Source organism: Saimiri boliviensis, chromosome 9 (assembly GCF_048565385.1).
Source record: "Saimiri boliviensis isolate mSaiBol1 chromosome 9, mSaiBol1.pri, whole genome shotgun sequence".
NCBI classification, from domain to species: domain Eukaryota; kingdom Metazoa; phylum Chordata; class Mammalia; order Primates; family Cebidae; genus Saimiri; species Saimiri boliviensis.
In genome coordinates, this window is record NC_133457.1 from 98,828,417 (window position 1) to 98,849,654 (window position 21,238).

A 21,238-nucleotide genomic window follows, 5' to 3' on the forward strand; every position below is an offset into this window, starting at 1 on the left:
TCTGTGAAAGGCTGTAACTAAAGAAGAGGTGCATGACTGAGATCCATTAGAAAGAAAATACAAATTTGAAGAGAAAAGGTGACTCAGGATCGAAGTCTGAGGAAGGTCACCATCTAATGGCTGGGAAGGGAGACTGAGAAGGAGCAGCCGGAGAGGTGGTAGCAGAAAATAACAGAGTGTTCTTGGTCACAGAACTCAAGGGAAGAGTTAATACAAAAAGGAGATAGTAGTCAACAGAGAACACTCACAGGGTAAAGTGAAAAGGTCAGAAAAGATAGGATAAAAGGCATGGATGGAGGAACCAGCCTTAGACTTGAGGAAGGACAGCTGCTCTATTACAGTAAGCGCAAAGGAGGATACTGTTGGATTTATTTCTTGGTAGTGGGAAGCTGAGGGAATTCTATTTTCTCTGTGAAGAGGTAAGGGTTCCACCAAGAGGGAGTGGAAGAAGTATAGACTATATAAGTCTATACTAGAGGTTTAAAAAGAGTAGAGAGTGAGAAAAGGAGTTGACCATGGAAACATGAAAGATACCTGGGCCTCTGCCCTAAGTGCATGCAAAAAAAGAAAGAAAGAAAGAAAGGTACCTGGGCCATATTCAGGACCTATGTGAAGTGGGTGACAATAAATTTAAAGTGGAATCAGCTGGGCATGGAGGTTCAGCCTGTAATCCCAGCACTTTGGGAGGCCAAGATGGGCAAATGACTTGAGGTTAGGAGTTTGAGACCAACCTGGCCAACATGAAGAAACCCTGTCTTTACTAAAAACAGAAATACTAGCTGGGCATGGTGGCATGCACCTGTAATCCCAGCTACCTGGGAGGCTGAGGCGGGAGAATCACTTGAACCCAGAAGGCGGGGTTGCAGTGAGCCAAGATCACACCACTCACTGCACTCCAGCCGGGGCAACAGAATGTGACTCCATCTCAAAAAAAAAAAAAAAAAAAAAAAAAAAAAGTGGAATCAAGGCCAGGTGTGGTAGCTCATTCCTGTAATCTCAGCTTTGGAAGGCTGAGGTAGGAGGATTACTTAAGCCTAGGAATTCCAGGCTGCAGTGAGCTGTGATTGTGCCACTGCACTCTTTAGCCCAGGCAACAAAGTGAAACCCTGTCTCAAAAAACAAAACAGCAACAACAAAAAAACCAACCAAACAAAAACAAACAAAACAGTGGAACAAATCTGCTCAATTATGTTCTTTTTTCCAGCAGTGCTTGTTGCTCTTGTGTACACACACAGAAAACATATAGTTAAATGAACAAATAAAGGAAAGACCAAACAAGTAGTAGAAGATAAAGACACTTGACATACTTCACAAATAGAAGTAAAGATGAAGGACAAAGTCTTCTGCCACTGTGATAAGGACTCTATTCCTCTATTTGACCCACAAATAGCACCCACATCCCACTGCTCACCTTTAGTAGAGGTGGAGGCTGAAGCAGGTCGAGACGATCGTTTACGATGTCCATTTTCCACACTTTCAGAAGCCACAGTTGGTTCTTCAGTTCGGGAGTTTCTTCGGCTCGGGGTTTTGGACTTTTCAACTATCTCTTTGGGCTCACTGCTGACAGAGAGAAGCAAAAATTTCCAAGGAGGTGAGGGAATCAGGCCACATAAAAAATGGGCTCTTCAGATAATTTCATTCATAAAGTAGGAGACTAAGAACTACATAGTTAAGCCGGGCACGGTGGCTCAAGCCTGTAATCCCAGCACTTTGGGAGGCCGAGGCGGGTGGATCACGAGGTCAAGAGATCGAGACCATCCTGGTCAACATGGTGAAACCTCATCGTCTCTACTAAAAATACAAAAATTAGCTGGGCATGGTGGCACGTGCCTGTAATCCCAGCTACTCAGGAGGCTGAGGCAGGAGAATTGCCTGAACCCAGGAGGCGGAGGCTGCGGTGAGCCGAGATCGTGCCATTGCACTCCAGCCTGGGTAACAAGAGCGAAGAGCGAAACTCCGTCTCAAAAAAAAAAAAAAAAAGAACTATATAGTTATTCTGGAGAGAAAGGAGTTCAACCTGGGACAATAAGCACTATTGCCTTCTATAGTACTGGGAGTTTAAAAGTGAATCTAGCTTATTGCATTAGTCAAAATAAAAGAGTAAAGCATAATGTTGGTGAAATTGTAGAAAAACTGGTAAAAGACATAAAAAAACTTGGAACAAAACTCCCCAAACTTTCTCAACCATTTTCTTATCTTTTTCAGACCGAGCCTCATGCTGTTACCCAGGCTGGAGTGCAGTGGCACCATCTCAGCTCACTGTGACTGACCTCTACCTCCTGGGTTTAGGCAATTCACCGGCTTCAGCCTCCCGAGTAGCTGGGACTATGGGCATGTGCCACCACACCTTGCTAATTTTTGTCTTTTCAGTAGAGGTGGGGTTTGACCACACTGGCCAGGCTGGTCTTGAACTCCCTACCTCAAGTTATCCACCCATCTCAGCCTCCCAAAGTGCTGGGATTACAGATGTGAGCCATTGCACTTGGCCCCTCACCCATTTTCTTAAGGTAGGAATATTCCTCTTCAAAAATTAAGAGATTGGCCAGGCATGGTGGCTCACACCTGTAACTCCAGCACTTTGGGAGTCTGAGGTGGGTGGATCATGAGATCAGGAGATCGAGACCATCCTGGCCAACATGGTGAAACCCTGTCTCTACTAAAAATACAAAAATTAGTTTGGCATGCGCCTGTAGTCCCAGCTACTTGGGAGGCTGAGGCAGAAAAATCACTTGAACCCAGGAGGCAGAGGTTGCAGCAAGCTGAGACTGCACCACTGTGCTCCAGCCTAGCAACAGAGCAAGACTCCGTCTCAAAAAAAATAATAAATAATAAAAATAAAAGATTATGGTCATGCAGTGGTGCACGCCTGTAATCCCAGCTCTTTGGGAGGCCAAGGCAGGTGGATCATGAGGTTAATAGATCGAGACCATCCTGGCCAACATGGTGAAAACTTGTGTCTACTAAAAACACAAAAACTAGCTGGCATGGTGGTGCATACTTGTAGTCCCAGCTACTTGGGAGGCTGAGACAGGAGAATCACTTAAACCCGTGAAGCAGAGGTTGTAGCAAGCCAAGATTGTGCCACTATACTCCAGCCTGGTGACAGAGTGAGACTTTGTCTCAAAAAAAAAAAAAAAAGATTACAAAATACAAAAATTAAATGTGGATTTTGTCATTTTTCAGAATCATGAAAAAGGTTTTTAATATCTGCAAATTGCTACTAACTCAAAATAGTATACAAGTCTAGGAAATTAACATATATATGCATTTACTAATGATCCTGGTACGCTTAGATAACAGCATATTAGAAGCCACAGAATGGGAATAATTCATGATATACTGCTAGGTATATTGATTGTCCCCACCCCAACCCCCTTTTCTTAGTATATGATGATATAAAATTGTTAATATTGACTGTTACTGAGGATACAGGAACAAAACCATTTTCATACACTCCTAATTGCAGTATAAATTGTGTAACCCACTGGTTCTCAAAAGGAGGCAATTTTGCCTCTTAGGGGACAGTCAGCAACATCCGGAGACATTTTTGATTGTCACAACTTGGGAAAAGGGGTGCTACTGGCATCTTTTGGGTACAGGCCAGGGATGCCACTAAACACAAGCCCCATACAACAAACAATTATCTGGCCCAGAAGGTCAATAATGTTGAGGCTGAGAAACTCTGGTGTAACCCTTGACTGAGCAATCCCATTTCTAGGTCCCTAAGGAAATACATCTTTCTACAGAGCTCTACATATGAGGAAGTTAAAACATTTTATTTGTATTAGTGAAAACAGAAGACCTAAATGCCTAATGATAGTAGATTAGTTGGCTAAATCATGGCACCCATATGGAGTCATGAAAAATCATGTTGTAGATTATTTAATGACAAAAATTGTTCATAATACATTACCAAATGGGAAAAACTTAACAACATAATGAACAGTATAATCCCATTTTCATTGTTATATATATTGAGTATATATGTAACTAGATATGAATAAATATGAGCTTTATACACATAATTTTTTGTTTGTTTTTGAGATGGAGTCTTACTCTGTCCCCCAGGCTGAAGTGCAGTGGCATGATTTCCGCCCAATGCAAACTCTGCCTCCCAGGTTCAAGCAATTCTCCTGTCTCTGCCTCCCAAGTAGCAGGGATTACAGGCATGCACCACCACACCCAGCTAATTTTTGTTTTTTGTTTTTGTTTTTTTGAGACAGAGTCTTGCTCTGTCGCCAGGTGCCAGGCTGGAGTGCAGTGGCGCAATCTCAGCTCACTGCAACCACCACCTCCGGGTTCAAGCAATTTTCCTGCCTCAGCCTCCTGAGTAGCTGGGACTACAGGTGTGCGCCACCACGCCCAGCTAATTTTTGTATTTTAGTAGAGATGGGGTTTCACCATGTTGGCCAGGATGGTCTTGATCTCTTGACCTCGTGATTCGCCTGCCTTGGCCTCCCAAAGTGCTGGGATTACAGGCGTGAGCCACCACGTCTGGCCAATTTTTGTATTTTTAGTAAAGATGGGTTTCACCATGTTGGCTGGGCTGGTCTTGAACTCCTGACCTCAAATGATCCACCTGTCTCAGCCTCCCAAAGTGCTGGGATTACAGGCATGAGCCACCATGCCCAGCCCTATACGCATGAATCTGACAATATATCTGGGTGCATACTGTGTGAAAAAGACTAGAAGCAGATGAACTAAAATATACGTACAGTGAATATTGTTGAGTTGTAGGAATACTGGTTTACTGGTGGGTTATTTTCTTCTTTGTAATTCTCTGATCTGAATTTGTTTTTCTTTAATAAACTTTTTACTACTTTCATGGTTTAAAATGCATGTCAAAATGATTAGAAAAAAATTTCTTTAGAAAATTTAATTTGCTTACAAAGTATGTAACAAAAATAATGCAACAAAACAAAACAAAACTGGTCAAAAGGCTGCCTCTTCTGGAAAGTCTTCCATGACCTCATTTCCCAAGTAGAGTTGACTCTTTTTTTTTTTTTTTTTTGGAGATGGAGTTTCACTCTTGTTACCCAGGCTGGAGTGCAATGGCGCAATCTCGGCTCACTGCAACTTCCGTCTCCTGGGTTCAGGCAATTCTCCTGCCTCAGCCTCCTGAGTGGCTGGGACTACAGGCACGCACCACCATGCCCAGCTAATTTTTTGTATTTTTAGTAGAGACGGGGTTTCACCACGTTGACCAGAATGGTCTTGATCTCTTGACCTCGTGATCCACCCACCTCGGCCTCCCAAAGCGCTGGGATTACAGGCGTGAGTCACCGCACGTGGTCGAGTTGACTCTTTTGTCTCTTGGGTTCCTAGTCTCTATCTGGCATTCTAGAGCACTCATCAAATTGTACATCATGTTCTATTTTAATGTTTTGTGTCTTCAACTAGACTGTTAGTTTCTTAAGGACACAGACCATAACCTGATTGTCAACTATCCCTACCCTTCCACTGTTCACTCCTGCCAGAGGACCCTTTGCGAGTAGCACTATGGCTGGGAATTGGGTCACACTGTTCACTCCCATAGCATTATGTATAACAGCTGCCCACACCCAACGACAAGCCAAGGTAAGTCAAGGAGAGGTGAAGCTGGAGGTGGGGTGGAATTACAAGTCAGGGGAATTTACACTTCCTTTTAGAGGTGGTGAAGATAGCTTTCTGGCTAGGAGCCCAATGGTCAAAGCTTCTGAGGAAAATTCTTTTTTTTTTTTTAAATTTGTTTTTCTTTTTGAGACAGAATGTCACTCCGTCCCCAAGACTGGGGTGTGGGTAGTGCAATCATGGCTCATTGCAGCCTTGACCTCACAGACTCAAGTGCTCCTCCCACCTTAGCCTCCTGAGTAGCTGGGACTACAGGCGAGTGCCACCATGACTAGCTAAGTTTTTATTAATTTTTTTTTTTTTTTTAGAGATTGGGTCTCACTATGTTGTCCAGTCTGGGCAACTCCTAAGCTCAAGGCCTCCTTGGCCTCCCAAACTGCTGGGATTACAGGCATGAGCCACTGCACCTGGCTAGATGATTCCTAATGAAAGTGTCTCTTTCTCCTGGCAAAACAAACACCACAGCAAGACTATCCTGTTTTTTTATGGTCAATGCTCAGGTATCTCTGGAAACAAATACCCTAAAAGTATTTTTGGTCTGATTAGCTTCTTTCTGTAAACAAAATGCTGGTGTATGCTTGAGAAATGCAGACGAGTTCAAATATTAGCCCAATCCAAATAAAAGCAGACAGGCAGAGTGGTATAGTAGGAGTAGCAATGAATTTGGAATGAGATGAACAGGGGTCAAGTCTTACCTACGCATTTATTGACTATGCTATTTAATGTTCTAAGTTCTAGACTTTTTTTTTTTTTTTTTTTTTTGAGATAGAGTCTTATTCTGTTGCTCAGGTTGGAGTACACTGGGGCATGACTACTGCTCACTGCAATCTCAACCTCCCTGGGCTCAGATGATCCTCCCACCTCAGCCTCCCAAGTAGCTGGGACTACAGGCACACACCACCATGCCCAGCTAATTTTTTTGTATAGACAGGGTTTCACTACGTAACTCCTGGGCTCAAGCCATCTGCCTACCTCGGCCTCCCAAAGTGTTGGGAGTATAGGTATAAGCCACTGAGCTCGGTTGCTCTAGAATCTCTTTTCTCTTTCTTTCCTCCATTCCTCCCCTTTCCCTTCCCTTCCTTTATTTCTCTCTCTCTTTTTTTTTTTTTTGAAACAGTCTCACTCTGTCACCCAGGCTGGAGTGCAGTGGTGCAATCTCAGCTCACTGCAACCTCTGCCTCCCACGTTCAAGTGACTCTCCTGCCTCAGCCTCCCAAGTAGCTGGGATTACAGGCGTGCACCACCATGCCTGGGTAATTTTTGTATTTTTATTAGAGACAGGGTCCTACCATGTTGGCCAGGTTGATTTCAAACTCCTGACCTCAAATGATCTGCCTGCCTCAGTGCTGGGATTACAGGCGTGAGCCACCGAGTCCAGCCTTGTTCTAGACTCTTGATCTGTAAGACCCATCTTGTCTGTTGCAATACATAGGTTAAATGTCAGAAGGCTTGGGTTTGAATCTAACCTTCACCATTTACTAACTCTGTGACCTTGGGCAATTTAGTTAACCTTCCTGAGCTTCAGATTGCTCATCTATAAGACAGAATTTATTTTCCTAATAGATACTGTGAAAATTAGATGAGATAGTACACTTAGGGCACTGTAGCCCAATCTATTAAGGATGCAGGCATGCAGCAACATTCAAATAAATGTTGGCTATTACCTCCTCACAGGGATGATATGAAGATTAAATGAAAAAACTATTGTGAAAGTGTTTTATGAAATTGCTGTACAATGTTGAGAAATTCTTTAAAATATTATTCAGTACATTTCTACTCTATAACAGACAAGGCTGGGCTTGGTGGTTCATGCCTATAATCCCAGAACTTTGGGAGGTCAAGATAGGTGGTTCGCTTGAGGTTAGGAGTTGAAGACCAGCCTGGCCAACATGGTGAAACCCTGTCTCTACTACAAATACAAAAATTAGCTCGGCATAGTGGCATATGCCTATAATTCTAGCTACTTGGGAAGCTGAGACAGGAGAATTGCATGAACCCCGGAGGTGGAGGTTGCAGTGAGCGGACACTGTGTCACTGCACTCCAGCCTGGGTGACAGAGCAAGACTCTGTCTCCAAAAAAGGCATGACTTTTGGAAAATGGTAATACTCCTCTCCATAGAGGTAATGAAGTTGAAGCCATAGATGTATTTCATTTTGTAGGGTTATGTGGAGCAGCACAATGTAACAGAAAAAAGCATAGGTTTTGGGTCAGATCCTGCCTGAGTTTCTCCTCCTTTTGCCTTGAGGATCAAACAACTGTTCTTTAGAAGACAGTTGCAAGGACTATTATTAATGTTAACATCAATGGTAACAACAGCTCCTATATATTGAACATTTACTATTTCCTCACTGTGCTGAGTGTTGAACATGTTATCTCATTTAGTTTTGAAAACAACCATAAAAGGTAGAAACTTAGCTTCCAAGTTTTATTAACAGAAATGTTACCTCTGAGGGATTAGGACTCATGACAGCTCTCTACGTTAGCAGTAAAAACAGACTGGAGCAAGAGTGAAGGAAAAGGATAAGGTGAGGAGAGGTTTAAAGACTGAGAAAGCTGATACCTTTCAAAGAGGCTTATGCTGTGTTCATGCTACATCTGCAGAAATGATCATCTTACCTTTGTCCGGAGACTATAGCAGCATTTACCTCCAGCTCTGTAAAAAATGTAAAGAACAGCAATGAAATGCGGGGGCTGCCACAGAGAGAAGCTAGGAGTCCACAAGAATTCTCAATGCCCTATTTAGGCTAAAGGGTCCCTGTGCCCAGCAGGATTCTCACCCTACATGGTATGGAGACAAAGCTGGCACAGATACAACTTGGTTTGTTTGGGACATAAGACACTTGGTCTATTTTTATTTCTACTCCACACTGTGAAATAACCTGTTTGGATTAAGAGAACTAAGTTCACCTTTCCTCGTTCATATTTCATTCAGTTACAACTAGGTTAGTAAATAAGCCTCTTCCTCTCATGTGGAAGAGACGGTTTTCATTTTAAAAAATCTCCACCTTCTTGGCCCTTATTTAAAAAAAATAAAATAAAAAAGCAATATTTAAGTATGTCTTGAATATCCATTAAGGATGCATTCTCCTCCAAATGACTTCCTCTCTGAGTTTTAAAGGGTATAGTGCTTTGCTTTCAGATATTGCCTTTAGACCCCATTCTATTCCTTTCTCAACCTTCCAGCAATGCCCTCCAAGCAAGGAAAATCTCAGTAATTTGTCTAGCAGGGTTTTGCATAAATGAGCACCCTCTGGGTTTACTACGTACTTCTTTCTCAGCACCAGCAGAAAAACATCTGCTTTCTCTATTATGTGCCTTTTAGGTAGTTCCATCTTTTCCAAAAGCCTTCCCTGACGTACCAGATAGCAATGATCTATCCTGCCTTTGGCCTCCCACAGCCTTATACCTGTTCCCCCATTGAGAGAATTTAGCACCTCATTACTCAGTGCACATGTCTAACCTACTCTACTAATTACATGGTAACCTTAAAGGCAATGAAGTCAGAGTGCCTGGGTCAAATTTTTGACTTCATTGCTTATTAGCCATGTGACCTTGGGTAAATTATCTGACATCTCTGTGCTCAATGCCTTATCTAAAAAAATGAGCATAACTACATTACCAACTTCAAAGTTTGTTTGTTTTTCTTTTAGACGGAGTCTCGATCTTGTTACCCAGGCTGCAGTGCAATGGCATGATCTCGGCTTACTGCAACCTCCGCCTTCTGGGTTCAGGCAATTCTCCTGCCTCAGCCTCCCGAGTAGCTGGGATTACGGGCATGCGCCACCATGCCCAGCTAACTTTTTGTATTTTTAGTAGAGACGGGGTTTCACCATGTTGACCAGGATGGTCTCGATCTCTTGACCTCGTGATCCACCCGCCTCGGCCTCCCAAAGTGCTGGGATTCCAGGCTTGAGCTACCGGGCCCGGTCCCCAACTTCAAAGTTAAAGATGAAATAATGCACATAAAAATTTTAGTATGAGGCCGGGCACGGTGGCTCACACCTGTAATCCCAGCACTTTGGGAGGCCTATGCGGGTGGATCACGAGGTCAAGAGATCGAGACCATCCTGGTCAACATGGTGAAACCCTGTCTCTACTAAAAATAAAAAAATTAGCTGGGCATGGTGGTGCACGCCTGTAGTCCCAGCTACTCGGGAGGCTGAGGCAGGAAAATTGCTTGAACCCAGGAGGTGGAGGTTGCAGTGAGCTGAGATCGCGCCATTGCACTCCAGCCTGGGTTAACAAGAGTGAAACTCCGTCTCAAAAAAAAAAAAAAAAAAAAAAATTTAGTATGATACTTGGCACTTAGTCATAACTCAATGTTATTAGCTATTATTATTGCTATGAAGATCATGTTGATACAGCCTTTCATGTAAGGAGGTTGGGCTACTCTGCCTTTAATGCAAGGTGCTAGCAGAAGGGAATCTTTGCTTCTCACTGCTCGTTAGCCTCTTGTATTTGTACCCACAAAGCCTGAAAACCCATCCACAGGAAATAGACACCAATTCACTGAGTCTCTGCTACTTTGCTGGCTTGGCTGGAACATATAAACTCAGGTAATGTGTGCTCAAAAATGAAAATGACTCAAGTCAAAAGAGGTGCTCATCCTATTTTTTAATTTTTTTGAGACAGTCTCACTCTGTCCCCCAGGCTGGAGTGCAGTGGTGTGATCTTGGCTCACTGCAACCTCCACCTCCCGGGTTCAAGCGATTCTCCTGCCTCAGCCTCTGGAGTTGCTGAGACCATACTCAACCTATTTGTATTTTTTCTTGATACAGTCTCACTGTGTCTCCCAGGCTGGAGTGCAGTGAGATCACAGCTCAATTCAGCCTCAACCTCCTTGGAGGTCAGGTGATCCTCCCCCCTCAGCCTCCCAAGTAGCTGAGACTACAGGCATGTATGCCTTGCTCAACTAATTTTTTATTTTATTTTTATTTTTTCAAATTTTTAAACATTTTCTGTAAGCTGGGTGTAGTGGCTTATGCCTGTAATCCCAGCACTTTGGGAGGCTGAGGTGGGCAGATCACCTGAGGTCAGCAGTTCGAGGCCAGCCTCACCAACATGCCAACATGGAGAAATGCCATCTATACTAAAAAATACAAAATTAGCTGGGCGTGGTGGCACATGCCTGTAATCCCAGCTACTCGGGAGACTGAGGCAGAAGAATTGCTTGAACCCAGGAAGTGGAGGTTGCGGTGAAATGAAATTTCGCCATTGCACTCCAGCCTGGGCAAAAAGAGCGAAACTTCATCTAAAAAAAAAAAAATTTTTTTTTTTTTTTTTTTTTTTTTTTTTTGGTAGAGATGGGGTTTTACTATGTTGCCCAGGGTGGTTTTGAACCCCTGGGCTCAGTCAATCTTCCCAAAGTGTTGGGGTTACAGGCATGAGCCATCACACCTGGCCTAGTTTGCTTTTTTTTTTTTTTTTTGAGATGGAGTCTTTTTTTTTTTTTTTTTTTTTTAGAGACGGAGTTTCGCTCTTGTTGCCCAGGCTGCAGTGCAATGGCGTGATCTCGGCTCACTGCAACCTCCGCCTCCTGGGTTCAGGCAATTCTCCTGCCTCAGCCTCCTGAGTAGCTGGGATTACAGGCATGCACCACCATGCCCAGCTAATTTTTTGTATTTTTAGTAGAGACAGGGTTTCACCATGTTGACCAGGATGGTCTCTATCTCTTGACCTCATGATCCACCCGCCTCAGCCTCCCAAAGTGCTGGGATTACAGGCTTGAGCCACTGCACCCGGCCGCGAGATGGAGTCTTGCTCTGTCACCAGGCTGGACTGCAGTGGCGCAATCTCAGCTCACTGCAACCTCTGCCTCCTGGGTTCAAGCGATTCTTCCGCCTCAGCCTCTAGAGTAGCTGGGACCACAGGTGCGTGCCACCACACCTGGCTAATTTTTTTTTTTTTTTTTTTTTGAGACAGAGTGTCGCTCTTGTTACCCAGGCTGGAGTGCAATGGCACGATCTCGGCTCACCGCAACCTCCGCCTCCTGGGTTCAGGCAATTCTCCTGCCTCAGCCTCCTGAGTAGCTGGGACTACAGGCACGCGCCACCATGCCCAGCTAATTTTCTGTATTTTTAGTAGAGACGGGGTTTCACCACGTTGACCAGGATGGTCTCGATCTCTTGACCTGGTGATCCACCTGCCTCGGCCTCCCAAAGTGCTGGGATTACAGGTGTGAGCCACCACACCCAGTCCTAGTTTGCTCTTTTAAAACCAGAAAAAGGTTGATGTTTTGAGAATTTTAACACTATCATTGCTGATTCACAAGTGGAGATCAATGTGGTTTGATGAAGGTAATCAGTGGCTCTGAGAGTATGTTAAGGATAAGGAGATTCATTTACGTCAAACTTCAAAAAGGAACAGGATTCTTCAGCCAATTACTCTGAGAAGGGGGAAAATGATACGCTAAATCCTATTTTCTAGAGTAAGATTGAGGCAGGAAACGGAATTCCCTTTCCCTTTGTAGTTTCTCCTTTTCTTACCAAAAATGAATTTTGCTGTATGACCCCTCCTTTAAATAATGTACTCCATCCCTACCCTTCTCAAATATCCAACACGATGTCAGGTATAATGTGGGCAATTGGTGGCAAAGAAAGAATCTGGGTGGCTGAAATGTTTTTTGCTCACACACTATTTTCAGAGGCCTGATTTTATTCAGAGTGTGCGGTAGAAAGTCCTATCCATTACATAGGATGTAGCATTCTGAAGCAGGTTTTAAAATAATCACAAATTATACCTTACTTTTAGTGGCTCAGATTAACAAAATCAAGCATGACTACTATTGTTTTTTCTTACTAACTTTGTCAAATGTGTGAATTATAGTTTCAATGAGATTCTTACCTCTGTGGGAATCATTCATATATATTTTTTAACCCCTCAATGATCTACAGTGATAAAGAACTAGGCGAGACTAAACTGTACCATATCTGTGATACTGATCTGCTTCCACAGTCTATAAAGGCAGAACAGGGCTATTACTGCCATTATCCTCATGTATTCTGAGTTGACCCTGATCCCACAGCAGTTATCTGTCAGATTACCATAGGCACCTACTTCCAGAAATATCATCCCTCATGCTATTTACAATATATTGGTCATGGGGAGAAACTTAATGCCATCGACAGATGACTGAAATGACTCTGCCTCCTGGAGGAATGGCTACCACACTGTGGCAGAGAGTCTCTGAACAAGACTCCACTACTGTCATGATAATAAAACTACAAAGGGCATTAATGCTTGCCAACTCAGTAAGTCACCATATGCCAGCTATTTAGCTGCCAATCTTGAGTGCCAGGGTCATAGAACAGGGAAAACTCCGCAATAGAATTGAAAACACCGCAATTTTTCAATTATTTTCTAGAATACAAAACACCTCAATTGTCTGTCTGGGTGGCAGACAGACAATGGGCACTGAGATGCCCTTCTTGAGTTCTCTAGCTGACACTATGAATGCATAAGAGAGCAAGCTGGTCGGTGGAAAAGAATCTCAAGTAGAACTGCACAAGCTCTGCCACTCAACCAAAGTCTGCTCTGAAGCAAACAGATCAGATAGTTCCAGCCACTTCCTGGCAGAACATGTGACAGTGAGGACAGCAGTAGTTTCTTCACATGTAACCCATCCCACTCCAAGAAGTTTTTCCAAAGTACACCTTACCTGGTCTAGCAACAGAGGCCTGCAGAACTGTGGATGAAGCTTCCTTTGAGACTAAATTCTGTGATGGGGCTAAGACAAGGAAAAAAAAAATTACAGGCCTTTTACTTTCTTTTCTAAACAGAAAGCATTAACCTAATCAAGGGCTAAGTAACTTCTAACACAGTATACTCTTAAAGGGCAGTACTTAAAATTGGCCTCAAAAGTACGTTTTAAAACTTACTTAAAAAATTAATTACCATAACACCCAGTACCAATGACTACCATTTAGGGGTATATGTTTTTCCTTTTTGTATGTATAATAATAAGGGAAGGAGATGGCTATAAGAACATAGCACTCATATTTTTTGCTTCTTGGGGTTCTTCTTCAGGTTCTGACCACTATTTGAAAAAGCCCCAAAGCATACCTTAGTAGGCAACCCAAACCATAGTGGTACAATTATACCATTCCTCAGCATTTAAAAAATCTAGTCTCACTCCCTAAAGACTATACTCTGTAAGAGTGGAAATGGTCACATAATTTTGAACTTTTCTACAACACTTAGCAAAAATGATGGGCATAAAGCAGGTATTCAATTCATACATAATAAATAAATCAATTCGATATGTTATACACTTATCTAACAAATAGTTGCAAAGAACTTACTAGAGGCAAGGCACTGTGCCAGGTACCCTGAGAGACCAAACTACATTCTCTTGCACATCAGGAACTCAGTCTAGTATTAAAGATAAGATACATACATGTGATGCACTTGAGTGCACTATGATGTCATATGAAGGAGTCACAAAGTATAAAGTGCTACAAAAGTCCAAAGCAAGGGTGAACAATTCTAGGTTGAAAAATCTGAAGGCACATTAAAGGGAGAAAGATCAGAATCAGGCTTCAAAGGACACAGATAATTCAGGCCCTTATGGAATAAAATAAAATACATAATGCACTGTAGAAGGGAACCATCCTGGAAGATATAGTAAAGATTATGGCACGAATATGCCAGAGTCACATCCTGACACCTCAGTCTAAAATCCTAGATAAACTCCGCAACAATACATTTTACTCTCTTACGGAAACTGTGAATTTTGTATACTTCCCTCCTGCTTAGTAAAGCAGTCAATTATTCATTTAAGAATTTATTTTAAATGCTTATCTGATAAAGCTTAAAACTATATATATATATATATATATATATATATATATTTTTTTTTTTTTTTTTTTTTTTTTTTTGAGATGGAGTTTCACTCTTGTTACCCAGGCTGGAGTGCAATGGCACGATCTCGGCTCACCGCAACCTCCGCCTCCTGGGTTCAGGCAATTCTTCTGCCTCAGCCTCCTGAGTAGCTGGGATTACAGGCACGTGCCACCATGCCCAGCTAATTTTTTGTATTTTTAGTAGAGACGGGGTTTCACCATGTTGACCAGGATGGTCTCAATCTCTTGACCTCGTGATCCACCCGCCTTGGCCTCCCAAAGTGCTGGGATTACAGGCTTGAGCCACCACGCCCGGCTAAAACTGTATCTTAACTTCTACTCTTAACTTCAGTGTTGATTTCTCAAAAAATTTTTTTTTCTTCTGAGACAAAGCCTCACTCTGGTCACCCAGGCTGGAATACAATGGCAGGATCTCAGCTCACCACCACCTCTGACTCCTGGGCTCAAATGATCCTCCCTGTCAGCCTCCTGAGTAGCTGGGACCACAGGTGCATGCCACCATGCCTGGCTAATTTTTATATTTTTTTTGGAGAGATAGGGTTTCACCATGTTGCCTGGGATGGTCTCAAACTCCTGGGCTCAAGCAATTCACCTGCCGTGGCCTCTCAACATGCTGAGATTACAGATGTGAGCCACTGTGCCTAGCCAATTTCTCACATTCTCAAAGTAAAAGCACAGAAGCCCCTTGAAAAAGAATAGAAGCAATCACTTATAAGCAAAGTGAGTTTTCTTAACTAAAACTGAGAACTTTTTCCAAGTGCTGGTTCATCTCCTCAAGGCTTACAAGTTTCTTTAGTATAATATATGATCCAGATAAAAATAATTTTTAATTACTTAATCATTTTTCTCTTGATACCAGAGGAAAAAGTCTCCTGAAAGGAAAAATGGAAAGATTTAATAGTGAAGGATATACTTAATTTATACCAGGTTCCCTTTTAATTCTTAGGGTTCATCTATACCAACAGAACTAGAGCAAGATACACTGAGCACCCAGTTTTGTGACGACTGTTCCTGTAAGAGCATCAAACTCCTTGAAGGCCTTTATCCTGCCCCTATATCTCTAACACTGAGGTAAAGAGGCAGAGAGAAGGGGAATTAACCTTTCCAGAGCTCTGTGTGGGGCAGTGTGTTGGCCACTTGACAAATTCTCTCATTGAGTCCTCTGCCAGAATCCTGAATTCTGGGAGGCAGAAATTACAATCTCCATTTTACAAGTGAAGTACATGGCTTAGGAGAGGTTAAGGAACCTACGGGCTAGAATTTGAACTCTGATCTTACCCTGAAGTTTGTGTTCTTTCTGCCTCTCCTCCTGGGTGCTTACCACTCAGTGGTAGGCACTCGAAGCATTTTAGCTGCATAAATAAGATAGGCACTTAATTAGCTGGCCTAGGATATCACACAGGTCTTTCCCAGCTCTAGCAGTGAGTGACTGACTCAACTCTGGGGAAACAGAGCTTCTTCACTTAAGCCTCACAGGAGGAGGAACGTATGAGGGAAGGGAAGGAGGGGCAGTTGTAAGGATACCTATGCTTCCATCACTAGCCCATCTTAACAGTACATAGAAAATAGCCTGAACTAGATATACACTAATAGAATGCACCAATCAACAAAAAAATTACATCAAAAAGAAACTGGGAATAACAATTTTTACCATTTATTGAATAATAATTATATGCTAGGTTCTATGCTAAGAATATTATATGTACTACCTTATTGAATTCTTAAAACTATTATTGTTCCACACGACAAAGGAGGAAACCGAAATTTGGAGTGGTCAAGTAACTTGCCCAAGGCCATACAGCTGCTAAATGCTGGTGTTGTAATACCAACCCAAGCCTGCTGGCTCTTGACCACTTTGTTTCTACTGTGTCCATTATTATGAAACCTGGTTTTCTTCCAGCTTCCCTCTGGGGTAGCCCAGACAAAAAAACAATGGTTCCTGAGATGGAGTACAATGAGAATGGAGCTATGAGGACCAACTGATCTGAAAGTCATGAGTGAATCTTCATCATGGTAAAGGGAATTTGCAGATGCTGCCGTTCATACTTAAGGCACAGTGCTAAATGGGTGGTTCACAGTACAGACTCTGAACAAACACTGAACTTCTTTGAGCTTCAATCTTCTTACTCATACAATGGAGTTAAGAATATCTGACAAGGGTGGTATAAAGATGACGCCAGACAACATATGTAAAAATGCTTCCTTGTAAATGGAAAACTTCTATATAAATGAAAGGTATCATTATTTCAGGAGCTCTTTGTTTTGAGTGCCTTAGCTCTCTTTGTTTTTTTGAGACAGAGTCTCACTCTGTTGCCCAGGCTAGAGGGCAGTGGTATGAGCTTGGCTCACTGCAACCTCTGCTCCCAGGTTCAAGTGAGTCTCCTGCCTCAGCCTCCTGAGTAGCTGGGATTATAGGCATGTGCCACCATGCCTGGCTAATTTTTATATTTTTAGTAGAGATGGAGTTTCACCATGTTGGCCAGGCTGGTCTTGAACTTCTGACCTCAAGTGATCTTCCCGCCTTAGCCTCCCAAAATGCTGAGATTACAAGCATGAGCCACCACACCTGGCCCTTAGCTCTCTTTAATGAATGCAAACTTAATATGAGATTTAAAAGTGTATTTTCCAACATAATTTCAATAAATAAAACTACTGCTATTGCCATTTAGCCCATTCTCTTTCCTCCAAGTAGAAATGGAGCCATGCTCTCTCTTGTGGGATTAGGTCATCAAAAAACTGACATAAAGAGATGATGAAGCCCCAAGTACATACCTATGCTGGGTAGAAGTTCTGGATGGGATCCCACCTTCTCCTCCACTAGGCCACCCGCAAGTGGCTCAGATGCTATGCCACCATGATTGCTTTTTGTGGTCGGTACGGCGGAGATGAGCTCGGAGGGTACCAGAGTGGTTACTATTGAGCGTACACTGGTGGGGAGAGCACTGCCAGGTAAGCTGGGTCCTGCTGAGGTAGTGCCCGGGCCCACGGGGCTAGAGGTCATTTTTAGCAGAGTGGGTGCTGGGGGCGTTGGGGTTTTACTGTCCAGCTCTGTGGATAACTGCTCTGTTCCCATGAGCCCCGAAGCTGTGTCTAGCCCTTGGCCTTCAGTCTCTCCATCTGCACCATATTGTTCTTCCCCTTTCTCAAGAGAGCCTGTGACTTTCTTACATGCCTTGGTCAACAAAATCTGGCCAATTTTGTCCACTTTGCCTTTGCCCTTACTAGACGAGACTGGGCTTCGCCGGTTGACAGAGGACCCTGGACTATTAGTCAAAAGGGGAGAAACCATTGTGGTTGACTGTGAAGAAGGAAGAGTGTTCTGATCTGCTGAGGTGTTCACCTGAGGGCTAGCCTCATCTGGATTCAATTCTTTCACTTGCTGGACAGGGGGATGAAGAGGGACAATTGGAGAAGACGTACAAGGAGGGGAAGGAAGCTGAACAGGGGTGGCTCGTGAGCTAAGGACCAAAGGTCGACCTGTCTGTATGTTTGGAGCAGAACTACTAGAGGGGGCATTAGACGGTACAGGAGAAGAAAATTTTATGTTCTGAGGTATGTGTAAAGGGCCAACAACTGCAACGGAGGGAGGCATCAAGCCAGAGTTGGTTGTCAGTGGGGCTGCAGGAATTGTGCTTGGCTGTGATCCTTTCATAACCTGAATTATTGAAGATGAATTGATAAAGACAGGTGTAATGAACTGAGGCCGGGCATTAGACTGAGCAGCTGACTGTCCCTCAGAAACCATAACCTTGCTGCCCACGTTGGGCATTGTGACGACTGTTGACATCAATGCAGACTGCAAGTGAGTTGGCAAAGCTGCTGATGTGTTAGCTGAAGTTGTGATGGGATTGGAAGTGACAAATACAGTTATTTGATTTGGGGGCAAGGGAGTGGAAATGGAGGAAGAGTTAACAGGTCTTGACATTACTGGAGGGATGCTTGGTGCAACGTTAGAACTGACCTCACTCAATTCGGGATGCACAAGGGTTGAACACGGCTCATTACTGTGAGGTAAATTTAGGGAATTAGAGGGTTCTTTAGAAGAAGACGGATCCTGCAATGTGGGAATGACAGATGCTTTTTTGAGGTCCTCCCCAGAAACTACTGGAGGTGTTACTTCCAGATCTGTAAGCACTGGGGGTTTAATTGTCACATTAGGAGCTCCAGAGTTATCAAGAAGTTGACTTAACGATGTTGGTGCTTCCCTCATAGCAGGAGACACCAAATTTTTGTTCTCTTCGACACTGGGAAGTCTGTTAGGATCCGAAGGCTGCCCGTCCTTTTTGGATTGATCTTCAGGGACAACTAGTTTAACTTCTTGGGCAGGGACTGCTTTTAACTCAATGTTTACCTGTTCCTTCCTACCCTGGGAATTCTGGCAATCACTGTCCTGAGGCACATTCAAGCTCTCCTTGTTATCCTCAACAACACCCCCAACTGCAGCCACAGACACAGTAGGATTCTGAGGATTCAGCCCACTGTTGTTAGGAAAGCTTCCTGGTACAGGGGGATTGGTCAGAGGAGTGGGACTGACCAGTACATTTCTTGGCAACTCCACATTCTGTAACAAGGCTGCATTTGTTTGAGAGGCCAGAGTAAGTTTAGGGGCTTTTGAATTTTGCCTTCCAGGGCTTGGAGTGGTTTTCCTACTGGACCCAGGACTAGACCTGCGACTGCTGCTTGGACTTGCCCGTTTTGTTGCTCCAGAGTTAGACTGCTTTCCAGAATTCACTACCACAGAGTCTAATTTGTGAGTCTGTGGGGCAGCAAAATTGGAAGGATTCATGGTAAGATTTGAAGGTGCTTGCCCAATGGCCTTCAAAGTTGTTGGATTTAGGCCTTGTTGATCAAAGCCCCTGTTTAAATTTGGCCTAGGAGGTAAAGGAATATTAATCTGTGGAGGGAAGAGTCCTGCTATGGAGGCATTGAGTCTTTCCGGTGACAGACTGATTTCTGAAGGTTCTGTGCTGGGAGGGCGGTTGTTGGGTGTCTGAGGATAATAGGGTCTGGGGCTGGCTCTGTTTGGTGTTTTGGGCCTAGATGTCTGGGTTGGTGCAGCCACATTTGGAAAGTGGTGGCTGTGAGAGCTGGGCAGGGAATTTACAGGGGGTTGCTGGGGGGTTGCACCTTGAGTTGCTGAAAGGGGTGATGGTCCAGGTTTTGGCCCTGTCATCATTAACTGATTTTGGGGAAGTACTACATGTGATGGCATGTTGTTTGGGCCTCCTGAGACAGATGGTGCTTCACTGCCACTTGCTTCAGGGAGTGAGGCCATCTCCGCCAGTGGCGAGCTGGAAGGATTCTGCGGGCTCTCCTGATAGACCATTTTCCTTGAATTGCTTCCCAAAGCAGTATTCACAGGCATTGGCATTCTTTGCTTATCAGGTGATGGTGGCACGGAGGCAGGTCCTTGCAGACTGACCATGACAGGCATACTGCCACTCTGTTGCATGGGCATTCTCTGGGAGTCAGGGTTCAGGGGGCCCCTTGGAGGATGGACACTTTGAGAGACTGGAAGCCTAACTGATTTGGGATCCTGCTGCATCATGAGCATCATCATCATTTGCTGCTGCTGTTGTTGTTGCTGCTGCTGCTGCTGCTGCTGTGACTGTGGCTGACTGGGAGGTGGTGGCTGCTGCTGCTGCTGAGGCAGTTGTGGCTGTGGCTGCTGCTGTGGTGGCTGTGGTGGGGGTGCCACATGCTGCATGAGTTGAGGAGGCATCTGCTGAAGCGGCCTCTGTTCAACTGGTTGAGAAGGATAACCTAAAACAAGCCCCCCAAATCAGGGAAGTTAGATTTTTCAGCAAGAAAATGTTGCTACCTTTAGAGTATAGCCAAGCAATACTCATCTAGGTGGCACAGATTATGCACAAACAGCTCAGGCATGCCCACTCCTGTGGCATGGGGCAGCCCCTCATTACATGATATAAGCAAAAGGGGCACAGTGCTTAGGAAGCAAAAAGCAAAGCATCAAAAACCTAGAGCTCCTTGGTGTGCAGGGTCTGGATGAACCATGACTGTACTAACAGCCTGATTTTCTGTGCTATGCACTGAAAATGGCTGAGCCTATCATCAGCCAAACATTCAGATGAAATGAGAAAAACTCCATCAACAGCAAGTGCCTGGCCACCCAGGATTCAGGTCTCATGTAGACATAATCAATATTTCAATGTACTTGTGAATGAAGTAAAGCATTTAGGATTCACTTCTTCTGTTAGAACAGGAATAATTTTTTTAAAAGATGTGATTTTATTGAAAATAACAGAATTGAAGACAGCCTTTTTATTCTTTCAACAGAAGTAAAATATAAAATTCTAGGACTCAGTTCCTTAAGAAAGATTTAAAATTATTCCAATTCATTGGCTCCATATACTATGCCGCATCCTTGAGGCTTAATCCTTTGGGGGAAACCAACTGAATTAAAATTGCCCCTCAGACGTAAATCAGTTTGGTAAACAGTAGGAGCTAACATAAGCTGATATAAACAATGAAAATAAAACTAGAGCACTGAAGTGTTATTAATTTCCATTTACTTTCTTACATGCAAATCTCTATTTGGAGAAATAGTTTCCATGAATCCACAGCTGGAGAATAAGGCAGAAGCATAGCCCTCAGGAATAAAAAATAATTTTGGGAAAAGTGAAGGACAATGTCTTCTAGATATGCAGAGGGCAACATCTCAAATGATTCTCTCTTTTGTGAAGATTTTACTTGGCATTTTAGAACCAAAACTTGACAATCAGAAAGGATAAAAAGATATGCAAAC

At 43.5% G+C, this 21,238-nt stretch overlaps 1 protein-coding gene across 7 annotated transcripts in view; it reads right to left on the minus strand.

The window, feature by feature from the left end:
* NCOA6 (nuclear receptor coactivator 6) overlaps positions 1 to 21,238 on the minus strand; it is a 123,762-nt gene that overhangs the window by 14,006 nt on the left and 88,518 nt on the right. For 5 of the 7 annotated variants that reach the window (XM_074406420.1, XM_039479321.2, XM_039479318.2 and 2 more), the window contains 4 exons: positions 17,245 to 20,235; positions 13,269 to 13,337; positions 8,228 to 8,264; positions 1,412 to 1,560 (listed from right to left, as the gene is read on the minus strand). In XM_074406420.1, coding sequence (XP_074262521.1) covers positions 1,412 to 1,560; positions 8,228 to 8,264; positions 13,269 to 13,337; positions 17,245 to 20,235 — 3,246 coding nt within the window. The remainder of the gene's footprint in view (positions 1 to 1,411; positions 1,561 to 8,227; positions 8,265 to 13,268; positions 13,338 to 17,244; positions 20,236 to 21,238) is intronic. The other 2 variants (XM_039479320.2, XM_074406421.1) reach the window with 2 other exon arrangements.